General features: G+C 46.4%; 1 protein-coding gene across 2 annotated transcripts in view; it reads right to left on the bottom strand.

Moving 5' to 3' along the window:
- Positions 1 to 25,518, bottom strand: part of LOC115482164 (E3 ubiquitin-protein ligase RNF113A-like) — a 58,032-nt gene that overhangs the window by 22,143 nt on the left and 10,371 nt on the right. For both annotated transcript variants that reach the window (XM_030221749.1, XM_030221748.1), the window contains exons 2-5: positions 13,763 to 13,842; positions 6,924 to 7,031; positions 4,326 to 4,433; positions 3,622 to 3,731 (exon numbers count right to left, since the gene is read on the bottom strand). In XM_030221749.1, the coding sequence (XP_030077609.1) occupies positions 3,622 to 3,731; positions 4,326 to 4,433; positions 6,924 to 7,031; positions 13,763 to 13,842 (406 nt within the window). The remainder of the gene's footprint in view (positions 1 to 3,621; positions 3,732 to 4,325; positions 4,434 to 6,923; positions 7,032 to 13,762; positions 13,843 to 25,518) is intronic.

The following is a 25,518-nucleotide window of genomic DNA, read 5'->3' on the forward strand; positions in this document are numbered from 1 at the left end:
ACTCAATGTGCTGGAATTTAGGGGTATGTCTACTAAAATATGTTAAGCCCTAGCGCGTGCTTGGCGGATACAAAAACACTTACCACAAGAAGCATTAAAGCATTTTGTGGTAAGCAAGCTGTTTGTATGTGCTAAGCGCATGGTGGTCAGTTTTTTTTTGCGTTACTTTTCTGGAGGGTGCGTGTCAGGGGTGGAGAATCCCAGCCATCCCTTGGATGACTCCCAGGTCCACCGCTCCAGGTTCCTAGTGCTTCCACCAGCTACCTTCCAGGTGCTGTGGAGGGCTTACAGCCCATCTACATATCCTCCCAGACCTTCTCCGAGGTGACTCCCAGGTCCACCACCAACCACCTCCGCTCCAGGTGCCTAGTGCTTCCACCTGAAACCTAGAGATGCCACACACCTACAAGTTTTAATTTTCTTCCTGCTATTCCCAATGACTCCAATACAATTTCTTTTTTGATACTGTCCCTTCCCAATCTCTTTCTCCATCTGAAACCATTCCCGTGTATACCGCGGGGATCCCCTCCAGGACCGCGGGGATCCGGTGGGGATGGACCCGGGTCCTGCGGCGTTCCCATGAAACGGAAGGGAAAACAGAGACTACCCTGTCTTCAACTCCCTCCCTCCCTCCCTCCACCTCGCCTCCCGCCCTCCCCATACATACCTGGCATCACCCTGGTGGTCTAGTGGCTTGCTTCGGATCAGGAAAGGTCCCCCTGCTTTCCTGCCTGCTGCCACCGATCCTTTCACCGCCACTTACTTAAGATGGTTGCCGAGACTTCAAGCAAGCCACTAGACCACCAGGGTGATGCCAGGTATGTGTGGGGAGGACATCCAGGGCTGGAGGAGAGTGCACGGGAGGGAGAGAGCTGAAGACAGGTAGTCTCCGTTTCCCCTTCCTTGCACGGCCGTCACCATACACTCAAAACAGAGCAAACAAACCTATGAGCTGCTGCATTCATGTTGTTCTTTATTATTGGTAGCATTTTTATTTTTTATTACATTTGTACCCCGCGCTTTCCCACTCATGGCAGGCTCAATCTCACTTGTATTTTCAAACATAACGACTTGTGTAGCATATGGATGTACACAGAGGAAGTATAATAACGGAATAACTTTTCATAGGTAGAGTAGTAATTTGTTTATAGACTTCCTGAATCAGTAGGCCAAGCTCCATCTCTGGCCGACTTCAAATTTAAGGGTAAAAGCTCATTTTTTTGATGCTGCTTTTAACTCCTAACCCCTATTCGCTTGTTCAGTACCCATGTCTGTTTCATCATTCCCACCTTTATCCCTTATTTGTCCAGTTTGTCTTAATTATATTGTAAGGTCTGTTCAGCAGGGACTGTCTCTTACATGTTCAGTGTACAGCGCTGCGTACATCTAGTAGCGCTATAGAAATGATAAGTAGTAGTAGTAGAATGGGCGTGGACACGTTATCCAGCTAGCAGGTTCTAAATACCGTGTGCTAACTGGTTAGCCTGTACACAATGTGGGAGCCCTTAGCATCTCCTAAACAGGAGGCAGCAAGTGCCCCCCCCAACTCTTTTTCAGGCTATGCCCACTAATGCAACCATTAGTGCACAACCTAAAAGAGAAATCCTGAACATTCCCGTATTTCCTAGGTGCACTAGAAATGGGCTTAGTGTGTGAGAATGTCCCATGTTAGCACACACTAAGTCCATTTACTAGTGTGCTTTAATAGACATAGACATCCTTGAGTCCTGCTACACCAGTTCAAACCAGTGGGTTATGTCCCCCAACCAGCAAATGGAAGGTAGAGGAAAACTGACAGATTCCAGTGACATCATAGATGTAGCCTGCAGCTAGTCAATAGACTTTACCAAAGTGAGTGCCAATCCCTTTATCATTTTGGTCGCTCTTCTTTGAACCTTTTCTAATTCTGCTATATCTTTTTTGAGATACGGCAACCAGAATTGAACACAATACTTCAGGTGAGGTCACATCATGGAGCAATACAGAAGCATTATTCACCATCCCTTTCCTAATAATTCCTAGCATCCTGTTTGCTTTTTTGGCTGCCGCCACACACTGAGCAGATTTCAGCATATTGTCTACAACGACAACTAGATCTTTTTCTTGGGTGCTGACCCCCAAGGTGGACCCTAGAATCAGGTAACCATGATTTGGATTATTCTTCCCAAAGTGCATCACTTTGCATTTGTCCACATTAAATTTCTTCTGCACTTATGTTCATGCAAATGGGTGTCACTGTAAATTTTCTTCTTCCTCCATCTGCTGGACATAATCTACTGGTTTGGATTGGTCTAGCTGGATGAAAATGAATCATGGATCTTGACAAGCAATCACTCTGGTCATATATTTCCACTTAATGGACTATAGGTAACATCCAACCTATGACTGTTCTCTGTGCAGGTGCAGACCAGAAAAGGTACCTCTTCTGCCAGCCTGCAAGAGGAAGGGACATGTGCAATGATCCTAGGCCTTCACTCCAAGTCCTTAACCAGAGCTCTGCCAGAGGACCCTCCCAGCAACAGAGTAGGTTTGTTTTTGGTTTTTAGTTGGGACCACCAGAGTGTCCTCTCCTCAAAATGTCTGCCTGACTTTGGCCCAAGCACAACAGAACAATGAAACACCACAGGTTTCTCCAGGCCAGAAAAGTGTACAGTATGTGCTTTCTTTATTCAAGGCAAAAGCTTGGGCACCACCATCTTTCAATGTACCTATTGGAGATATAAATCATCCCTGGTTCTAGTATGCCATAGCTCTGTCTCCATGTTCTCATTACTGGGGCAAGTGTTCATAAAACAGTCCTGCTCCTGCTGTAGAAGGTCAAATAGCTAAGAAGGTAGAAACACAGAAAGCAAACTAATTTCAGTCACTTTGGGAAAGGGAAACTGAATCTGGAAGCCCCTACTTATAAGAAATATTAATACCTGTTGGTATGCGTTAACCCTGTTTCAATAAAGATATTTACAAAAAAGGAAAAAGACCCCATAACTGAGCAAAAATGGTAATATATACATCTACTATAATAAAACTCACCCTCAACGTTCTGAGGACACTGACGTCAGTGAAGCCAAGCTACTGACTTCAGTTCCTTCAGGTTCGAAGGTTCGTGGTGGTGAAGCCACCGGGCCCCGCCCTCGCGTCAAACGTCATGACACTGAGGGCGGAGCAAACGTTGAGGGTGAGTTTTATTACTGTACCTGTGCTCCGCCCTCGCGTCATAACGCGATGACATCGAGGGCGGCCCAGGAAAATCGCCACCCACAGAGAGCTACGACAACGCTAACAACTGCGGTGGCGCACGAACCAGCTACAACGGCGACTAGCCACGGGGCGGCCCAGGAAAATCGCCACTGTTCTCCGTATGTGAGTCACCCCCCCCTCCCCCCCCAAAAAAAAGCTAGCGCCCGTTTCATTGCTCTGAGAAACGGGCCTTCTTTCCTAGTTATTCTATAATTTGTCAATTTAGCACACTAACCTTAGTGATCACTATTCTGTCTGCAGTGACTCTGATTTTTTTTTTTTTTTGTGCTAACCGAGAGAACATTTTGAAACAAACATACTGTACTTATTACAAAAAAACATTAAAAAGAACACGGCTTAGCACTGATGGAACAGCAGTCCTACCTGACCATTCCAGAGGAGGCGTTCCCCATGGACGTGTCCTTTGGCTTTACATATTTCTGATAATTATGGATTCCTCGATAAATTTTATCATCATCTTTCCCTCGCAGCTCCTAGAACAAAAGAGGAGACAGTAGCAAGTCTTCAGTTCCCCTACAAGTGAAGAAAAGACCGTTGCCCATAGTCCTTAACATACCCAGCCACAGAGAAAAAGGACTGTTTGGGGTCTCTGGTCCCCCAGCACATCATGGGAGAGACCAGGCTTCAAGTCCCCAGAACACCAAAGGCAAAAAGAACTGGAGCAGCCCACTGGCTCAGGTGCTGTGCACTGCTATTTGGAAGACACCTGCTTCAATGACCATGTTGGATTTTCTGCCCAACAGGCGTGCTAGGAATGCAGCACAGGCCCTTAAATGAGGCACTTAAGGGTGACACCTCAGAGCCTAATGCATAGACCCTGACCAAAACTAAAACTGCAATGACCACACCAGATGCGGTGGGGCAGGAAGAAATATTCCTACATATCTGTAAATGAAGGCTCATGATATCGGATGCCAACCCCAGGTCTGACAACTAGAACCATAACAAAGAAAGGGGTCTGGAATTGGGACTTCCAATCGGCACATTAAGAGCGACCATGCACCTCCAGTGGCATACAGGGGACTAAAGCGACAGCAATGCTTTAAGGTACAAGGGAAAATGCTGACATCCTGTATCTTTTGGCTTCGTTCAAAAATGGCTTGGGCGTCTTTGTCTTTTTCTGTGTCTAGTTCATATACTGCTGTTGCTCCCATGTCTTCGGGACCCACGGGTTTCTAAAACAGAAAGAAAGAGATTCCTGGTTAACTTAACAGAAAACAAACCAAAGAGAATTTAAACATCTCACTGCAAAGAGAACATAAGGTGACACAATGGGTAGATTCTATATTTTGCACCTTAAAAAAAAAAAAAAACACACACGCCTAAGTTTATTCTATAAAGTATGCCTAAAACTTTGGGCGTACTTTATACAATACTCCTACATTTCTGAACTGTTTACAGAATAATCCAGAATACTTGTCTGTGTGACTAAATTCATTTATTCATTGTTATATCCCACAATTATCCAAAAACAAGTTTTGGTTCAATGTGGCCTACAGTTAACAATTATGAGACTACAAGTAATGCAAATTACAAAGTAATGTAGAAAATCAGAAGCACATACAAATTAACCATAAAATATGTATTGAAAAGGTAGGTTTTTAGTTCTTTTCTGAACACAGTTTGAAATGCTTCTTGTGACCGTATAGATGGATTTGTAAATTATGCTTCTGCAGGTGGGTAGGTGAAGTAGTAAATAACCTCTGGTTCCTGGGCTTGCATTTCTAGGTGATAGTTCAAGTCTAGGAAGTAATCCTGAGACATGCCAAGCAATACTTTGAAAACGAGCATGCTAGCTTTGAAAAATAGTCTGGCCTTGATTGGGAACCAGTGTAACATTACCAATAGTGGGGTTATTCTTTCATATTTTCACTTTTTGAATTTAGTCACAGGCAGTTATGTCAAGTAAACCTTGGTGTAATTGACGACCCCTAAATTAGGTGCGGACCAGCTGTATTCTATAACAATGCGCATAGATTTTAGAAACGCCCATGACCCACCCATTCCACGCCTCCTTTTCAGCTATGCGCCTTAGAATTTACGCGCATCACTTTCCAGAATACGCTTAGACAGTTGTGCATGTAAATTCTAATTAATGCCAATTAGTGTCAATAATTGCTTGTTAATTCACAATTATTGGCTCCGATTAGCTTGTTAACTAATTAACTTGTGCGTGCAAATCCAGAATACGACCATATTTGAGTGTGCAACTCAAGCTGCACTATATAGAATCTGGGGGGGGGGGGGGGGTAGTGGGCCTTTTCTTGTCCTTTATTAAAAGTTGGGTCAATTACTAACTACATACTGAAAGCATCCATTTGGAGACACTGCCTCCGAGTCAGCACAAAATTAAACATTTTCGTTCATTCACAGATCTAACAGTCATGAAGGCTCATATCATCAGCAGGACCACAGACCTTTACTTGGTCTTCTAGAGACAGAAAACGGCTCCTAGATAAGGTTTAGTGGGTTTTAGGTGAAGAGGCAGAAATGCAACCCCCCCCCCCCCCCCCCCCCCCCCAAAAAAAAAAAAAAATAAACAAACAGTTATCACCATAAACAACCTGCATGCTGCAGTGAATTTCAATTGAAGGGACTTCTTGGACAGAAGTTCTAGAATGGCTTAAATCATACCGAAAAGTGCTCACTGCATGCTTGCATCTCACAAGCAATAACAAAACCACCTCTTCACAGACACCTCTTGCCAACTGAAGTGAAGATTTCAAAATAAACACATAACACGTTAGTGCTGCCATTTGTTGATGAATTATGGAGGTGGAGGCAATACTTTTCACTTAAGCCTCATATGTTAATGAATTTTCTAACCCTGGTGTATTTTAAGATACTCACTGCAAAGCATTCTGAGGAACTGTAGCTTTTACATTAAGTTTACCTAGGGGCACAGTACTACCAAATTTTACACTCTAAACAGTAGAAGAATTAAATAAAATTAACCACTTATCTTCTTCATGATGACAATGAAGTCCAGAATACAAAAGAAAGATCTTAATGATTTTAACTATCAACTAAATAACCTTTAAAAGTTGGGGGGGGGGGGGGTTCCCCTGTTGCTTAAAAGCAAAGTGTCAGCCCTAGCAGTGATATCTGAATTTTTGAGCAAAATTCTATTTTACAGATTTCAGAGTACAAAAATGCACAGAAGAGGAAATCTTAAAAAATGATTTGTAGGATTTTGTTTTGCAAAGAATTCCCTGGTCTTATCGTAGTTAAAAATGATCCCAAACAGAAAGACTGTGAGGTAATATAATAAAGCATGATAATAATCAATTTTGCTATTAAGCAATTGCAGTTTCTTTTATATTCTTTTAGAGAAAAAAAGGAACAAGTCATAGTCAGGGCTTCTGGTTTTAGGTTTAACTTATAAACTAAAATAAAAAACACTCGAAAACACCCCTTCCACTAGTAGTCTTTCATTTTTCTTCTTGCTTGTCTTTGTTCCTTTTCTGAGCTGACACATGTTTGATTCTACCAGAAAGGGTAACCAGCAAGAACCCCTATGGTGACAAAAACAGACACTTTGTGCCCTCAAAGAATCACTAATTAGCTGGAAAATAAACATCTAAGTTTACAGTTTATAAACACCTTAGAAGTCCTAATCAATAATCTACTAAAAGTTTTCAGTTAGGTTTAACTCTGCTCCTTACCGCAGATCTGGTTGATTTGTAAGACACAGCAATACCTTTCACTGTGCCCTCTTCACTGCTGCCACCGCTGTCACTGTATTCTGTCTTCTCTTTCACAGATCTCTTGGTCTGCAAAATGAATGATTAACATAGGATACTGAACAAACTGAAACACTGCGGCCTTCTATGTTAAAGCATGTGAGTAGGGACAGATTTAAATTTCACACATCCTTAGGCAAATCAGCCAGTACTGTACCCCCCCCCCCCCCCCCCACACACACACACACAATGGATACAACCAAAGAAGGTTACATTTATTATATGCAGGTACTTTCTTTGTCCTTAGTGGGCTCACAATCTAAGTTTTTGTACCTGGGGCAATGGAGGGTTAAGTGATTTACCCAGAGAGTCACAAGGAGCTACAGTGGGAATCAAACCCAGTTCCTCAGGTTCTCAGCTCCCTGCACCAACCATTCTTGGCACAATCTTTCCCCCCTTCTTCCTATCAACAACAGGAGAGCAGCACTTCTGACTGAAGTCTGGCCTCCTCCTGTTGCACAGTACAAGCACCTAGACTAAGAGTTGTATAGTACAACTGCAGATATACAGCCCTGAACATCAGTGATAAGTATTCGGGTACAATAAGAAGTTACATTTTAAGTATGTGCCTGAGGCAAAAGGAAATAAAATTACTTACCCAGATCACAAGTATTATTAGTGAGAAAAACAAGACTTGAAAACTCTTTTTCTTTTTTTTGTTCTCAGCACATTGCTCTAAGCAGCAACTCACCCTTAAGGAATGGGGGAACCACCAAACATTGCTTGCATGTAAGACAGAAGGTAAAATTATGTATCATACCTGATAATTTTCTTTCCATTAATCATAGCTGATCAATCCATAGACTGGTGGGTTGTGTCCATCTACCAGCAGGTGGAGATAGAGAGCAAACTTTTGCCTCCCTATATGTGGTCATGTGCTGCCGGAAACTCCTCAGTATGTCGATATCAAAGCTCCATCCGCAGGACTCAGCACTTAGAGAATTACACCCACGAAGGGACACTCTGCCCAGCTCACCACCGCCGAAACGGGGGAGGGGAATTAACCCAGCTCATCCCCACACAAGTGGGGGAGGGGAATCCGTCCAGCTCATCCCCGCGGAGCGGGGGAGGGACACCACACCCGCCGATGCGGGGGGATCTGGCTTATCCCGCAACCGCAGGAGGAGCTGACTGACCCTAATACCGCCGAAGCGGGAGGGGTACAAAGCTGCCCTACAGCCACACGAAGCGGGAGGGAGTGCCGGCAGAATTTAAATCTCAATCCAGCCCCGTAAAACGGAGGGGAGAGGAATGCAGCAGCTCACTGTAACACAAACTCGTCTCAACTCTTGAAGAATCCAAGTGAAAGAAGAACTTGAACACGAAGTCCTCCTGAAGTAACTGAAGGCTAAACTTGAACCTAAAATTCAACCAGAATATAAACAGTACAGATATCTGGGAGGGGCTATGGATTGATCAGCTATGATTAATGGAAAGAAAATTATCAGGTATGATACATAATTTTACCTTCCATATCATCAAGCTGATCAATCCATAGACTGGTGGGATGTACCGAAGCAGTACTCACCCAGGGCGGGACATAGAAATCCCTGACCGCAACACTGAAGCTCCAAACCGGGCCTCCGCCCGAGCAGCCACAGTCAAGCGGTAATGCCTGGCAAAGGTATGGGCCTTCCCCGCGGCCACCTAAGCCGCTGCAAAGGCTTCCTTGCCCATCTTGCCACTGTAGGCTTAGAATCCTGCAGACCCTTACGAGGACCTGGAAACAGGACAAACAGATGATCCGATTTCCGGAAATCATTGGTCACTTCCAAGTATCTGATGATGACTCGTCTCACATCCAGAAATTGAGAGCAGAGTATTCCTCTGGGTAGACCTCCCTACGAAAGGAAGGGAAACAGAGCTGCTGCATCACATGGAAGCGAAAAACAATCTTGGGCAGGAAGGAAGGCACTGTGCGAATAGTCACTCCTGCCTCAGTGAACTGCAGAAAAAGCTCTCGACATGAGAGTGCCTGGAGCTCGGAAACTCTTCTGGCTGAAGAGGTAGCCACCAAAAAGACTGCTTTCAACGTCAGGTCTTTCAGAGATGCCCTCGACAAGGGTTCAAAAGGCGGCTTCTGCAATGCTCTTAGCACCAGGTTGAGATTCCACGCAGGCACCACTGAGTGCAGAGGAAGGTGCAGGTGATTAACTCCCTTGAGAAAGCGCACCACATCTGGCTGCGAAGCCAGGGAAGCACCCTTCAGGCGGCCCCTGAAGCAAGCCTAAGCCGCTACCTGAACTTTCAGGGAACTGAGCGACAGGCCTTTGTCCAGACCTTCTTGCAGGAACGCCAACACTGAAGAAATTGGAGCAGTGAAGGGAGAAAGTGAGCCTGCTTCACACCACGCTGCAAAGATACGCCAAACCCTGGCGTAAGCAGTAGAAGTAGAGCGCTTCCTCGCTCTCAGCATAATGGCGATGACCTTGTCTGAGAAGTCCTTCTTTCTCAGACGCTGCCGCTCAATAGCCAGGCCGTAAGACCAAAGGGGGAGGGATCCTCCATCACCACGGGACCCTGATGTAACAGGCCCTGCTCCACTGGCAGCCGCAGAGGATCGCCGACTGAGAGCCTGATCAAGTCCGCATACTAGGGACGTCTGGGCCAATCCGGACCCACCAGGATTACCCTGCCGGGATGCTTTGCCACCCGGTCTAGCACCCTGCCCAACATGGGCCAGGGCGGGAACACATAGAGAAGCTCTTGTGTCGGCCACTGTTGGAGAAGAGCATCTACTCCCAGGGATCGAGGGTCCCGTCCTCTGCTGAAAAAGCGCGGCACTTGGCAATCGGCCGATGACGCCATCAGATCTAGGCTCGGCTGGCCCCAGCGCTTCGTGATGCCCAAGAACGCCTGAGCAGATAGCTGCCACTCTCCGGGCTCCAAGGTATGGCGACTGAGAAAGTCCGCCTTGACATTCATGACTCCGGCAATGTGGGCCGCTGACAGCTGTTCCAGGTTCGCTTCCGCCCACTGGCATAGATTCATGGCCTCCTTGGCTAGAGGGGCGCTCTTGGTACCTCCCTGGCGGTTGACATAGGCCACAGCCGTGGCATTGTCCGACAGGACCCGTACAGGCTTCAACACCAGTACCGGGATGAACTCCAACAACACCAACCGAATGGCTCTGAGTTCCAGGAGGTTGATAGACCACTTTGCCTCTGCAGGAGACCAGAGCCCCTGCGCTGTCCTTCCCAAGCAGTGGGCTCCCCAGCCCATCAAAGAGGCGTCTGTCGTGACGACAATCCACTCCGGGGTCACCAGAGGCATTCCTGCAGACAACTTGTCTGTCTGCGTCCACCAGCTCAGCGCCTTGCGCACTGCTGGGTCCAAGGGAAGGCGCACAGCATAATCCTCCGACATCGGAGTCCAGCGCAGCAGCAGAGATTGTTGTAGTGGTCTCATATGAGCCCTGGCCCAGGGCACCACTTCCATCATGGCCGTCATAGAGCCCAACAGCTGCACGTAGTCCCAAGCCCGAATAGGAGAGGCTACTAGGAACTAGTCCACCTGAGCCTGAAACTTGACAATCCGATTGTCTGGCAGGAACACTCTTCCCACTTGGGTGTCGAATCGAACTCCCAGATACTCCAGGGACTGAGTCGGGCGCAGCTGGCTTTACTCCCAGTTGATGATCCACCCCAGGGAGCTCAAAAGAGCAACCACCCGGTTCACAGCTTTGCCGCACTCTGCATAAGAGGGGGCTTGGATCAACCAGTCGTCCAGATAAGGATGGACTTGAACTCCTTCCTTCCTCAGGAAGGCCGCGAAGACCACCATTACTTTGGAAAAGGTCCGCGGAGCAGTAGCCAACCCGAACGGGAGGGCTCTGAACTGGAAGTGTCGGCCCATTACTGCAAAACGCAGAAAGCGTTGATGAGGAGGCCAGATGGGAATATGCAAGTACGCTTCCTTGATGTCCAAGGATGCCAGGAACTCTCCTGCCTTCACTGCCGCTATAACAGAGCGGAGGGTCTCCATGCGAAAGTGCCGAACTTTCAAGGCCCAATTGACCCCTTTGAGGTCGAGGATAGGCCGTACAGAACCTCCTTTCTTTGGAATCACAAAGAAAAAGGAGTAACATCCCTTGCCAAGCTGATTTTCTGGCACCGGAACGACCGCCCCCAGGCGGATCAGATTGTTCAAGGTCTGCTGCACTACCACAGCTTTGACCGGAGACTTGCAGGGAGAGAGTACAAACCCGTCTTTTAAGGGTCGGCAGAACTCTAGCTTGTAGCCGTCTCTGATGACTTCCAGCGCCCAAGCGTCTGAAGTTATTGTGGTCCACTCGCCCATAAACGAGGACAGCCGTCCTCCAATCTGCACTGGGGCGTGGACCAAGGCCCCGTCATTGGGTACGAGACCCTGGGGGAGGACCGGAGGGAGCACCTCCGGGACGGCGGTCTCTGCGAAAAGGAATGCTGCTTGGGGGAGAAGTTCCTCTTGAAGGAAGAGGGGGCAGAGGAGCCCGACCTGCCCGGGCGGTACCGACGGGTTTCCTGAAACCGTCCTCTGGAGGTACCAGGGCGAGTACTAGCCCGAGCCCTGACCTCTGGTAACTTCTTGCCCTTAGACGTGCCGAGATCGGTCACGATTTTGTCCAGCTCGACCCCAAAGAGCAGCTTGCCTTTAAAAGGCAATCTAGCCAGGCGGGATTTAGAGGCGTGGTCAGCAGACCAATGTTTCAGCCAAAGCCACCGCCGCGCAGAGATTGTCTGAGCCATGCCTTTCGCTGAGGCCCTCAAGACATCATACAGCAAGTCTGCCAAATAGGCAGAGCCCGATTCCAGGGCCGGCCAATCAGCCCTCAAGGAAAGATCCGAGGGGAAAGCCCGCTGCACCATAGTCAGGCACGCCCTGGCCACATAGGAGCCGCAAATTGAGGCCTGCAAACTTAAAGCAGCTGCCTCAAAGGACGACCTTAAGGCCGCCTCCAATCTTCTGTCTTGGGCGTCCTTTAGGGCCGTGCCACCTTCCACCGGCAACGCCGTTTTCTTAGTCACCGCAGTGATTAAAGAATCCACGGTAGGCCACAGATAGGCCTCACGTTCCCTTTCAGTCAAAGGATAGAGGCGGGACATAGCCCTAGCCACTTTAAGGCTCGCTTCCGGGACATCCCATTGAGCCGCAATTAAGGTGTGCATGGCATCATGCACGTGGAAGGTTCTAGGCGGGCGCTTCGTCCCCAGCATAATGGCAGAGCCAACAGGGGCTGAGGGAGAGACGTCCTCCGGAGAGGAAATCTTCAAAGTGTCCATGGCCTGTACCAACAGGTTGGACAAATCCTCTGAGCTAAAAAGCCGCGCTGCAGAGGGGTCATCCGCTCCATCCGAGCGGGGATCCGTCTCCTCCAAGGAATCCGCAAAGGACCGTTGGGAGACCTCAGATACGCTGCCCTCATCTACATCGGAGGAGACAAAGTCCTCCAAGGCCTGGGAATCAACCCGAGGGCGTTTACCTCTGGGAACCTCAACCTCTTTACCAGACGAGGGAGCAGGGGCAGCGTTTTGCATAAGGAAGGCCTGATGCAGCAGCAAAACAAACTCGGGGGAGAAACCCCCCAGACTGTGTACTTCCGCAGCCTGGGCAACAGTCCTAGACGCACCCTCAACCGGCGCTCGCAAGAGCGGGGGAGAGACATGCTGCGCATCCAAAATGGCGTCCGGCGCGACACTCCGCGAAGGAGCCGCGCGGGAAGAACGGCGCTTAACTTTAGCCGCTTTTGTGCCGTCGCCCAAATTAAGGGCGTTCATGGCATTAATGTCTCCAACCTCAAGGGCGGCCCAAGAAGAAGCCGTCCGAGCCGCATGGCCGGCCAAGATGGCGGAGGCGAGGAGCGGGGGATGGGCGTTTATGGCGGGAAAAATCGCCACGCCGGAGGAAGGACCGGGACATTCATCGGCCACGAAACTGTCACCCAACAAGGGCGAATCAGGCTTTAAGACCCCCGCATCCCCTCTAGAAGCGCCCAAGCGATCCGGGGAGCGACTCTTTACGCCCTCGCCCTCCGACGCCATATGCCACGTGGAGATAAATCGGGGAACCCCCTGCCCGCTATAAAAAGGTAAAAATTACCTGCTGTCCGCTCCGAGCTGTAACGACCTGGTGTCCCAGTGAGTAGCTGCAATAAACGTTTAAATAAACGTCGAAATAAACGCCTTTAAGGACGTTCAAAATTTTTTTTTTTTTTTTTTTTTAACGGAGCCAGCGGGAGGGGGGAGAAAAGGAGGGACCTGGCGCCACCAGGTTTGCACTTGCTCAAAAGAGCCCTCAACCCCAGGCACTCAACAAAACCTAAAACTTAGGCTTGGAGGCCTAGCCAGAGCTGCTGCTGTGTGTGACCACCACCTGCTGAGATAGAGAACATACTGGGGAGTTTCCGGCAGCACATGACCACATATAGGGAGGCAAAAGTTTGCTCTCTATCTCCACCTGCTGGTAGATGGACACAACCCACCAGTCTATGGATTGATCAGCTTGATGATATGGAAAGATGGTTTTAAAATTAAAACTGGTCCAAAAGAAAGTATGTAAGGTTGCCAAAGCTTGGACCATGCTATCTGTTGTAGCACTGGTATGTGCTATTGCATTTATGAGACAGCTTCCTCACTTCTTACCCCTCCCCCCTTGTCATGAAAAGGCAGAACATTTCTGATCCATAATGTGACACTACAGACAACTACAATCCTGAGGGTGCAGATTACACACTTACTGCCCCGTCCCCACTCCCACCTGCTAACATGCTCCCAACCACTTACGTGTTGTATCATTGGATTATGAACTGCCCGTTTCCGCTCTTTACGGACCACCGTGTTGGCCTCGCCCTCACTGCTGCTTCCTAACCAAAGGAAAAGAAGGGAACAAATTCCAGTTAAATCCAGTGATCACCATTTTCATTATTTAAAATTAAAAAAAAAAAAAAAAAACTATTCTCTGCCTACTGTCACTATACTATTTAGAGATACTTGACTGAAAACATGAAACAAGTTTCTTCCTTTAAGGATACTTTTCGGCTCCCCTTCCTATGCACACAGAAGAATGGGATGGACCATGGCCTGACCCCAACTAACTTTTGTTTCTATATGTAAGGTTTTCAAATCTGGGACACCCCGGCAACTTTCTACCACAAAAAAATTATGTTCTTTTGTGATTGTTATTAGATTATACCTGAAAAGTATATTCTTTAAGTTGCTTAACACAAGATACAATAAATGCACTGCCAAGATTCAAACAGCACCAAGCTGACCTATGAAAGAAGCAGCACTGGAAATATTACATCAGGAGCTAGATCACCAGTAAATCTCCTACTGGACAAACAGAACAAAAAGGACTGTCGCTCAAAAGCGCATGGTTCGGGAAAAGATACCTCACAAACGGAGACTGATTCAAGATGGCGTCAGGTTAGGACGCGGTGATCCTACCTCGGATGGTCTTTTCTCAAACTTGTTTATTTTCTTCTCAACTATGCCCAAAAGGAAGGGGAAGACGAGGGGGGGTAAAAGCTTACCCTCCACGATACCTCCTCGAGGGCAAACTCCGATTACGGATTTCACCGTCTCTGTCGCTAATTTGGGCGCTCCATTAGCCGAGGCAGAGAGGAGCCTTGGCCAGGAGAGTGAATTATCACTCAGCCCACGAAGCCCGCGTTTGCCTCGTGTAGCAGGAAGTGACGCTGGAGGAAGTCCCGTCCAGCAGCCCGAACTCGAAGCTGCGGTCTTGGGGAAGGAGCACTCCTTCAACGCTGCGCTGCTCCCGCTGAGTTTTACCAGCGAAGATCCGAGCCAAACATCCACCCCCAGAAGTAGGGGTAATATGGATAACATCCAGGTGGAAGCCCGAACCGCACAGGAGATGGCGGACCGACAGCTGGGACCTGCACTGCAACTCCTACCCCTGGAGAAGCCACCTAAGGTGACGTTGGAGTCTTTGTGGGGGGCGATGGAATCTTTACATAAAATATGTTTAACTTTTGTTTCTAGCTCCCAAACTAATACTTTAAAGATAGAATCTCTTCAGACTAATTTGGCTTCTCAAGCTAGTAATTTAAAGCAATGTGAGATATCTATCTCTTCACTGAAAGAACAAGAGTGTAAACTGTTCCAAAATGCGGACTTGATGCACAGGAAGACTGAAAATTTAGAAAATGGGACTAGAAATTTAAACGAGGTTTTTGAACTTTCCCTTTGTTAAATACACCCCATTAAGAGATTTGTTCCATAAGCTGCTGAAGGAAAATTTCAATTATTCCGAGACAAACTTTCCCCCAATACAAAAACTTTATATGATACCTGCTCGAGAATCCAAGGAGAAAGATAAAGAGCCTATTGAAAACGTTTTGGAACACTTGGATGCATCGGCATTGCTTGAGCAATCACAAGAGGTGGTTGAGTATAGATCCACTTTGTTGGTATCTTTTGTCTTCTTGGCGGATAAAGAAGCTATCCTGAAGCAATATCTGAGACAAACCTCCTCTATGGTGTTTTTGGGGGAAAGATTTCAACTATTCCCAGATGTATCGAGAACCACACAGGAACGGAGGAAAAAATTCCTGATGATGAGACAAGAGACAGTACAGATGGGAGCTAAGTTTCAGCTTCAATTTCCTTGCAAATGCGTAGTTTTTTATGAAAATAAGACATCATTTCTTTGAGCCTTTGCAACTCCGTTCATTTTTAAATGCAAAGTCACCTAACCCGCCATAGGGACCCAACAGAGCGGACGTGATTTGTTTAATAGTGACAACCTGATGCCATACTTGTATTTTATTTATATATTTCTTTGTTAAATATCCTTATCCTCTTCTAAGGTTTTATTTCAGTCTCCCCATGTAGAGGACTATGATGATTAATAGTTTCCTATGGGATTTCTCCCAATTAATGATTATTGCTACTGATATTATTGTATTATTTCTTGACAAAGCTTTGCTTTGGTATGTAATTTAAAAGTTATAAATAAATAAATAAATAAAATACCTCACAAACAGGGAAGATAGGGTTTCTGGATAGTGAGGTTGCACAACAGACCGTGGTAGGCCAGGTGCCCTTAAATACAACTAAAGATCAGACAAAAGATGGCAAATCAATAGTGTCAGGTACTAAGCATCAAGCAAATAGGAACAACAAACATACTCTGAAATGTCTATATGCAAATGCTAGGAGTCTAAGAAATAAGATGGGAGAGTTGGAATATATTGCACTAAATGAAAAATTGGATCTAATAGGCATTACTGAGACCTGGTGGAAGGAGGATAACCAGTGGGACACTGTCATACCGGGGTACAAAGTATATCGTAGTGATAGGGTGGACCAGACTGGTGGAGGGGTAGCATCAATATATATAAATGGCGAGTGTCGTACTCACTCGCAAATGCGCAGTAGAGACCCTCTCTGCCCCGCCCCCACGTCAATACGCGATGACGAGGACGGAACAGAGAGGGTCTCTACTGCGCATTTGCAAGGGACACCGCCGTCGCTAACGCTCCCCCCACCCGGAGTCGCCGCCACCACCCACCTTCCACCCAGTCGGGCCCTCGCTCCTCTATTGAAACAGCAAGGGCACGCAGCACACAGCTCTGCTGAGCTGCCGTCGGCCTTCCTTCTTCTTCTCTGCCTGTGTCCCGCCCTCAACGACGTTACGTCACACGAGGGCGGGACACAGGCAGAGAAGAAGGAAGGCCACGGCAGCTCAGCAGTAGAGCTGTGTGCTGCGTGCCCTCGCTGTTTCAATAGCGGAGCGAGGGCCCGACCGGGTGGAAGGTGGGTGGCGACGGCTCCGGAGGGGGGGGACGAACTCGGAGGGGCAGCGGCGAAATCGACGGCAGGGTGGGGGGCCTTTCAACCCCCCCCCCCTCCTATACTAGCCAGTTTTTACGGGCTGAACGGCTAGTTGTATATTAACGAGAGCCTTGACTCAGATAGATTACAAATTCAGCAGGACACAAATCACACCTTTACATAAGTACATAAGTAATGCCATACTGGGAAAAGACCAAGGGTCCATCGAGCCCAGCATCCTGTCCACGACAGCGGCCAATCCAGGCCAAGGGCACCTGGCAAGCTTCCCAAACGTACAAACATTCTATACATGTTATTCCTGGAATTGTGGATTTTTCCCAAGTCCATTTAGTAGCGGTTTATGGACTTTAGGAAACCGTCCAACCCCTTTTTAAACTCTGCTAAGCTAACCGCCTTCACCACTTTCTCCGGCAACGAATTCCAGAGTTTAATTATATGTTGGGTGAAGAAAAATTTCTCCGATTTGTTTTAAATTTACTACACTGTAGTTTCATCGCATGCCCCCTAGTCCTAGTATTTTTGGAAAGCGTGAACAGATGCTTCACATCCACTCATTATTTTATATACCTTTATCATGTCTCCCCTCCCCTTTGAATCATTGTGGGTTGAAATTCCATGTATAAAAGGGAAAAAAACAGTGACAGGATTGTACTACCGTCCGCCTCGCCAGGATGAGCAGGTAGTCGCAGAAATGATAAAAGAAATCAGAGACGCGAACAAAATGGGCAATGTGATAATGGGTGACTTCAATTATCCAAATATAGACTGGGTAAATGTAACATCGGGACACGCTACAGAGGTACAATTCCTTGATGAAATCAAGGACAGCTTTATGAAGCAGCTGGTGCAGGAGCCGACGAGAGAAGGAAAAATTCTAGACTTGGTCCTTAGTGGAGCGCACGATCTGGTGAGGAACGTTATGGTACTGGGGCTGCTTGATAACAGTGATCATAATATGATCAGTTTTGATATTGACCTTGAAGTAACTGTACACATAAAGTCAAATACGTTAGCGTTTAACTTTAAAAAAGGAGACTATGATAAAATGAGAAGAACGGTAAAAAAAAAAAAACTTAGGGGGGCAACTGAGAGAGTAAAAACTGTACAACAGGCGTGGACGCTGTTCAAAAATACCATCCTGGAGGCCCAGGCCATACATATTCCGCGAATTAGAAAAGAAAGACGGAAGTCCAAAAGACAGCCGGCCTGGTTGAAAAGTGAGGTGAAGGAAGCTATTAGGGCTAAAAGAAACGCCTTCAGATAATGGAAGAAGGAACCGTCTGAAAATAACAAGAAGCAGCATAAAGAGTGTCAAAGCAAATGCAAGGCGCAGATAAAGAAGGCCAAGAGGGATTACGAAAAAAAGATAGCATTAGAGGCAAAAAAAAAAATAGTAAAAAATTTTTTCAGTATATTAAAAGCAGGAAGCCGGCAAAAGAATCGGTTGGTCCGCTGGATGACCGAGGGGTAAAAGGGGCGATCAAGGAAGACAAAGACGTAGCGGAGAGACTGAATGAATTCTTTGCTTCGGTCTTCACCGAGGAAGATTTGGGTGGGATACCGGTGTCGGAAATGGTATTTCAAGCGGACAAGTCGGAGAAACTTACTGACTTCACGGTAAACCTGGAGGACGTAATGGGGCAGTTCAGCAAACTGAAGCGTAGCAAATCTCCTGGACCGGATGGTATTCATCCTAGAGTACTGATAGAACTAAAAAATGAGCTTGCGGAGCTACTGCTAGTCATATGCAACTTATCCTTAAAATCGAGCGTGGTACCGGAAGATTGGAGGGTGGCCAATGTAACACCGATTTTTAAAAAAGGCTCCAGGGGAGATCCGGGAAATTATAGACCGGTGAGTCTGACGTCAGTGCCGGGGAAAATGGTAGAGGCTATTATTAAAAACAAAATTACAGAGCACATCCGAGGACATGGATTACTGAGACCAAGTCAGCACGGCTTTTGTGTGGGGAAATCTTGCCTGACCAATTTACTTCAATTCTTTAAAAAAGTAAACAAACATGTGGACAAAGGGGAACCGGTTGATATTGTGTATCTGGATTTTCAAAAGGCGTTTGACAAGGTACATAAGTACATAAGTAGTGCCATACTGGGAAAGACCAAAGGTCCATCTAGCCCAGCATCCTGTCACCGACAGTGGCCAATCCAGGTCAAGGGCACCTGGCACGCTCCCCAAACGTAAAAACATTCCAGACAAGTTATACCTAAAAATGCGGAATTTTTCCAAGTCCATTTAATAGCGGTCTATGGACTTGTCCTTTAGGAATCTATCTAACCCCTTTTTAAACTCCGTCAAGCTAACCGCCCGTACCACGTTCTCCGGCAACGAATTCCAGAGTCTAATTACACGTTGGGTGAAGAAAAATTTTCTCCGATTCGTTTTAAATTTACCACACTGTAGCTTCAACTCATGCCCTCTAGTCCTAGTATTTTTGGATAGCGTGAACAGTCGCTTCACATCCACCCGATCCATTCCACTCATTATTTTATACACTTCTATCATATCTCCCCTCAGCCGTCTCTTCTCCAAGCTGAAAAGCCCTAGCCTTCTCAGCCTCTCTTCATAGGAAAGTCGTCCCATCCCCACTATCATTTTCGTCGCCCTTCGCTGTACCTTTTCCAATTCTACTATATCTTTTTTGAGATACGGAGACCAGTACTGAACACAATACTCCAGGTGCGGTCGCACCATGGAGCGATACAACGGCATTATAACATCCGCACACCTGGACTCCATACCCTTCCTAATAACACCCAACATTCTATTCGCTTTCCTAGCCGCAGCAGCACACTGAGCAGAAGGTTTCAGCGTATCATCGACGACAACACCCAGATCCCTTTCTTGATCCGTAACTCCTAACGCGGAACCTTGCAAGACGAAGCTATAATTCGGGTTCCTCTTACCCACATGCATCACTTTGCACTTGTCAACATTGAACTTCATCTGCCACTTGCACGCCCATTCTCCCAGTCTCTTTCAGGGAGAGAAAACTAACAACTTATAGCAGCAGCTTCAGAGAGCATTTTCCATCTCACAGATAGGCTGCAGAGAATACCTTCTCCTGCTTTAGACTTAGCCTGGCCTCAGAATGACATCCTATAGTATATCTCCTATCAAACTGAGCTCTCTTTTTCATCAAGCACTGCCATTTCCTCCCCTCACCCTCCCCACTGACAGTTTGAACTTCGTGGGTGTGGCTTGGATCTCTTTCAGGGAGAGAAAACTAACAACTTATAGCAGCAGCTTCAGAGAGCATTTTCCATCTCACAGATAGGCTGCAGAGAATACCTTCTCCTGCTTTAGACTTAGCCTGGCCTCAGAATGACATCCTATAGTATATCTCCTATCAAACTGAGCTCTCTTTTCATCAAGCACTGCCATTTCCTCCCCTCACCCTCCCCACTGACAGTTTGAACTTCGTGGGTGTGGCTTGGATCTCTTTCAGGGAGAGAAAACTAACAACTTATAGTAGCAGCAGCTTCAGAGAGCATTTTCCATCTCACAGATAAGCTGCAGAGAATACCTTCTCCTGCTTTAGACTTAGCCTGGCCTCAGAATGACATCCTATAGTATATCTCCTATCAAACTGAGCTCTCTTTTTCATCAAGCACTGCCATTTCCTCCCCTCACCCTCCCCACTGACAGTTTGAACTTCGTGGGTGTGGCTTGGATCTCTTTCAGGGAGAGAAAACTAACAACTTATAGCAGCAGCTTCAGAGAGCATTTTCCATCTCACAGATAGGCTGCAGAGAATACCTTCTCCTGCTTTAGACTTAGCCTGGCCTCAGAATGACATCCTATAGTATATCTCCTATCAAACTGAGCTCTCTTTTTCATCAAGCACTGCCATTTCCTCCCCTCACCCTCCCCACTGACAGTTTGAACTTCGTGGGTGTGGCTTGGATCTCTTTCAGGGAGAGAAAACTAACAACTTATAGCAGCAGCTTCAGAGAGCATTTTCCATCTCACAGATAGGCTGCAGAGAATACCTTCTCCTGCTTTAGACTTAGCCTGGCCTCAGAATGACATCCTATAGTATATCTCCTATCAAACTGAGCTCTCTTTTTCATCAAGCACTGCCATTTCCTCCCCTCACCCTCCCCACTGACAGTTTGAACTTCGTGGGTGTGGCTTGGATCTCTTTCAGGGAGAGAAAACTAACAACTTATAGCAGCAGCTTCAGAGAGCATTTTCCATCTCACAGATAGGCTGCAGAGAATACCTTCTCCTGCTTCCACCCACCCTACCCCTCTACCCACCCACCCCTAGAGTGACATGTCTTATATAACCTCCCTATCAACCCACTCATTACTTTACCTCACCCATTTCTATTCTTCTATCACCTTCTCCCACTACTCCAACCAGAGTTACACCTAATCACACTGACCACCCTTCAACATCTTCTGTCCTTCTGTGACTGTTCTCTTGTGCTTGACTGCTTAAATATTTTAAATTTAAATGCTTTACTTTTTGTCTATTAGATTGTAAGCTCTTTGAGCAGGGACTGTCTTTCTTCTGTGTTTGTACAGCGCTGCGTACACTTTGTAGCGCTCTAGAAATGTTAAATAGTAGTAGTAGTAGTAGTAGTCTCGCAAGGTCCTCCTGTAATCGTTCACATTCCTCCTGCGACTTGACGACCCTGAATAATTTTGTGTCATCGGCGACACAAAATTATTCGTGAAAGGCTACAGAGGAAATTGGAGGGTCATAGGATAGGAGGAAATGTCCTATTGTGGATTAAAAACTGGTTGAAGGATAGGAAACAGAGAGTGGGGTTAAATGGGCAGTATTCACAATGGAGAAGGGTAGTTAGTGGGGTTCCTCAGGGGTCTGTGCTAGGACCGCTGCTTTTTAATATATTTATAAATGATTTAGAGATGGGAGTAACTAGTGAGGTAATTAAATTTGCTGATGACACAAAGTTATTCAAAGTTGTTAAATCACGACAGGATTGTGAAAAATTACAAGAGGACCTTACGAGACTGGGAGACTGGGCAGCTAAATGGCAGATGATGTTTAATGTGAGCAAGTGCAAGGTGATGCATGTGGGAAAAAAGAACACGAATTATAGCTAAATCATGCAAGGTTCTACGTTAGGAGTTACGGACCAAGAAAGGGATCTGGGTGTCGTCGTCAATAATACGCTGAAACCTTCTGCTCAGTGTGCTGCTGCGACTAGGAAAGCAAATAGAATGTTGGGTATTATTAGGAAAGGTATGGAAAACAGGTGTGAGGATGTTATAATGCCGTTGTATCGCTCCATGGTGCGACCGCACCTTGAGTACTGTGTTCAATTCTGGTCGCCGCATCTCAAGAAAGATATAGTAGAATTGGAAAAGATGCAGCGAAGGGCGACTAAAATGATAGCGGGGATGAGACAACTTCCCTATGAAGAAAGATTAAGGAGGCTAGGGCTATTCAGCTTGGAGAAGAGACGGCTGAGGGGAGACATGATAGAGGTATATAAAATAATGAGTGGAGTGGAACAGGTGGCTGTGAAGCGTCTGTTCACGCTTTCCAAAAATACTAGGACTAGGGGGCATGTGATGAAACTAAAGTGTAGTAAATTTAAAACAAATCGGAGAAAAGTTTTCTTCACCCAACGTATAATTAAACTCTGGAATTCGTTGCCAGAGAAAGTGGTGAAGGCGGTTAGCTTAGCAGAGTTTAAAAAGGGGTTGGACGGTTTCCTAAAGGACAAGTCCATAAACCGCTACTAAATGGACTTGGGAAAAATCCACAATTCCAGGAATAACATGTATAGAATGTTTGTACATTTGGGAAGCTTGCCAGATGCCCTTGGCCTTGATTAGCCGCTGTCGTGGACAGGATGCTGGGCTCGATGGACCCTTGGTCTTTTCCCAGTATGGCATTACTTATGTACTTATGACTACTACAGATCCCTACACTGAAATTACGTTCTAGCAGAATCATTCACAGGATATACACAGGATATCCAATAAGTTAGCATTTGACTTTCAAAAAGGAGACTATGATAAAATGAGAAGAACGGTGAAAAAAAAACAAACAAAAAACTTAGAGAAGCGACTGTGAGGGTCAAAAATTTACATCAGGCGTGGATGCTGTTCAAAAATACCATCCTGGAATCCCAGGCCAAATATATTCTGTGTATTAAAAAAGGAGGGAGGAAGACCAAACGACAGCCGGCATGGTTAAAAAGTGAAGTGAAGGAAGCTATTAGAGCTAAAAGAAAATCCTTCAGAAAATGGAAGACGGAAACGACTGAAAATAATAAGAAACAGCAGAAGAAATGTCCAGTCAAATGCAAAGCGTTGATAAGGAAGGCAAAGAGGAACTTTCAGAAAAAGAGTGCATTAGAGGCAAAAACACATAGGAAGAATTTTTTTTAGGTATATTAAAAGCAAGAAGCCATGGTATTACTGGGTTGGGTAGAGAGTTGGTTTCAACGCTAAAGGGTAATAGAGATAGTAAGCATTACCATAAACGGGAGGGATATGACTGGGGTGTCCCTCCTGTTCTTATTGTGTGTTAACTGTGCGTAGACTCAAGTCTCAAGCTTATGAGCAATGGTGAAAATTGTTTCTTGGAATGATGGGGGAATTAGCTCGCCCATAAAACGTTCAAAGATCCTGTAATATTTACATAGACAAAAAGTAGACTTAGGTGCATCTCCTGCAGTAAGGCTAAGTCAAACAGAGCACACCAAACTCAAGTCATGGTGGGTGGGAGACTGTGTGGCGGCCCATGAGCAGGGGAAAATGGGGGGAGTGGTGGTCCTAATTAAAAAAGGGTTGGTCTCGGCAGTTACTCCCCTGTTTATAGATCCTGCGGTGAGATATGTAATATTAGAGGCGCAGGTTGATTGGCAGAAAGTGCTTATTTGTAATTTGTATGCCCCCAACAGCTATGATCGGAGCTTTTACCAGCGAATAGTTAATTTTCTGATGCAGCACCCACATGAAACTTTAGTGGTTGGTGGGGATTTTAATGCAGTATGGGATCCTCTTCTAGACAAATTGGTACCAGGGAACGTAGCTTCCTACCATCTCAATAAGGGCTTGTTGCATAGTGGATGTATGGCGGGTGTTACACCCTCCAGAAAAAGATTACACTCATCTCTCGTGTGCACATTCTACCCGATCGCATATAGATTATCTGTTAGTGTCTTGTCAGATGTTTGGTGGGATTGTTAAAGCAGAGATAGGGCCCTACATCATCTCGGATCATGCCTGAGTTTCACTGGAATAGTTGATGATCGCATGATAAGCAATACAAAAGCTGGATGTTTCCTTTAGAATTCTACAAGGACCAGATACTCTAGGGGTGGCTCCACAGTTGCTGGGAATCCTATAAGATTAATAGTAGAGAGCATCAAGTGGACCCCATTCTGTATTGGGAAGCAGCGAAAGCTGTACTCAGGGAGGAAATTATAAGTCATGCTCATTTTGTTAAAGTCTCTCGCGACAGAGAGACTATGAGGCTGAGCAGGCAGGCGCGTCAACGCTTTGGCCTCACGATGCGGGTCACAAACAACAGGTGATAGAAATACAAGTTGCCTTAGATGAGCTCTTAAATCGGAGGATTGGAGGGCAATTAAATCCCAAACGTACTTTCGCTATATGTTATATAAGCATGGTAACAAGGTGGCGCGGTTAATTCATCCCCCCAGAAAATTCTAATGATTAGACAGGAGGGAGGAAGTTACTCTCACTCTGATGAAGCAATTTGTGGAGTATTTCAGGCCTTTTATAGGGACTTGTATGCCCCTCCACCAGAGATGGGGCTGCCGAGTCAACTATATCTCGAGAACATCAGTTTGCCCAGGCTTAAGTAGCTGGAATTGGATCGCCTTAATGAACCGATCGGTGAGGAGGAGGTGTCTTTGGTGGTAGCTCGCAGCCCGTTGGCAAAAGTACCAGTGCCAGATGGTCTGCGGGCTGAATTTTATCAACTATTGAGTGAGGATATCATACCCGATCTTACAGGTTTTTTTTAATGCACTGATAGACTCAAAATCCTTGCCCTCAGCAATCAACCAGGCGCAAATCATTGTTCTGCTTAAACCCTGGAAACACCCATAAGAGCCAACCTCGTATCGCCCCATTTCTCTTTTGAACTATGATGCCAAGCTACTGGCGAAGGTTCTTGCTAACAGACTGGCACGTGTGCTACATGAGTCCCAGGTTGGTTTTGTGGGTGGCAGGTCGGTGGCAAAGAACCTACGGAAGATACTGACCACCCTGGAATTTGGCCATCGATATAGGTTACCATCGTTGTTAGTAAGCTTCGACGTGGAAAAGGCCTGATTTATCTCAGCAATTCAGGCTCTATATTCGAATCCCAGTGCGACAATTTTGGTTAATGGGATGGAATCTCAGAGTTTTCCTATTTTAAGAGGAAGGCGACAGGGTCGTCCCCTCTCGCCACTCCTTTTTATTTTGTCTCTGGACCCTCTCATTAGAGACATTATGGGAAACCCCTTGATCAAGGGAATCCAGATAGGCTCAGATAATTTTAAGGTTGCAGCGTTCGCGGATGACCTGTTGGTACATCTTACGGACCTGAGGGGATCCTTAGAGGCCCTCCTGGAAGCGTTTCGGGAATATGGAGCCTACGCAGGGTTTCGTATCAACTTAACTAAATCAGAAGTGTTGGCCTCATCATCAGCCTCTGGCATTGCTCTGGGCCCAGACTTCCCTCTACGATGGGCGAATACC

This window comes from Microcaecilia unicolor, chromosome 12 (genome assembly GCF_901765095.1).
Source record: "Microcaecilia unicolor chromosome 12, aMicUni1.1, whole genome shotgun sequence".
Classification (NCBI taxonomy): domain Eukaryota; kingdom Metazoa; phylum Chordata; class Amphibia; order Gymnophiona; family Siphonopidae; genus Microcaecilia; species Microcaecilia unicolor.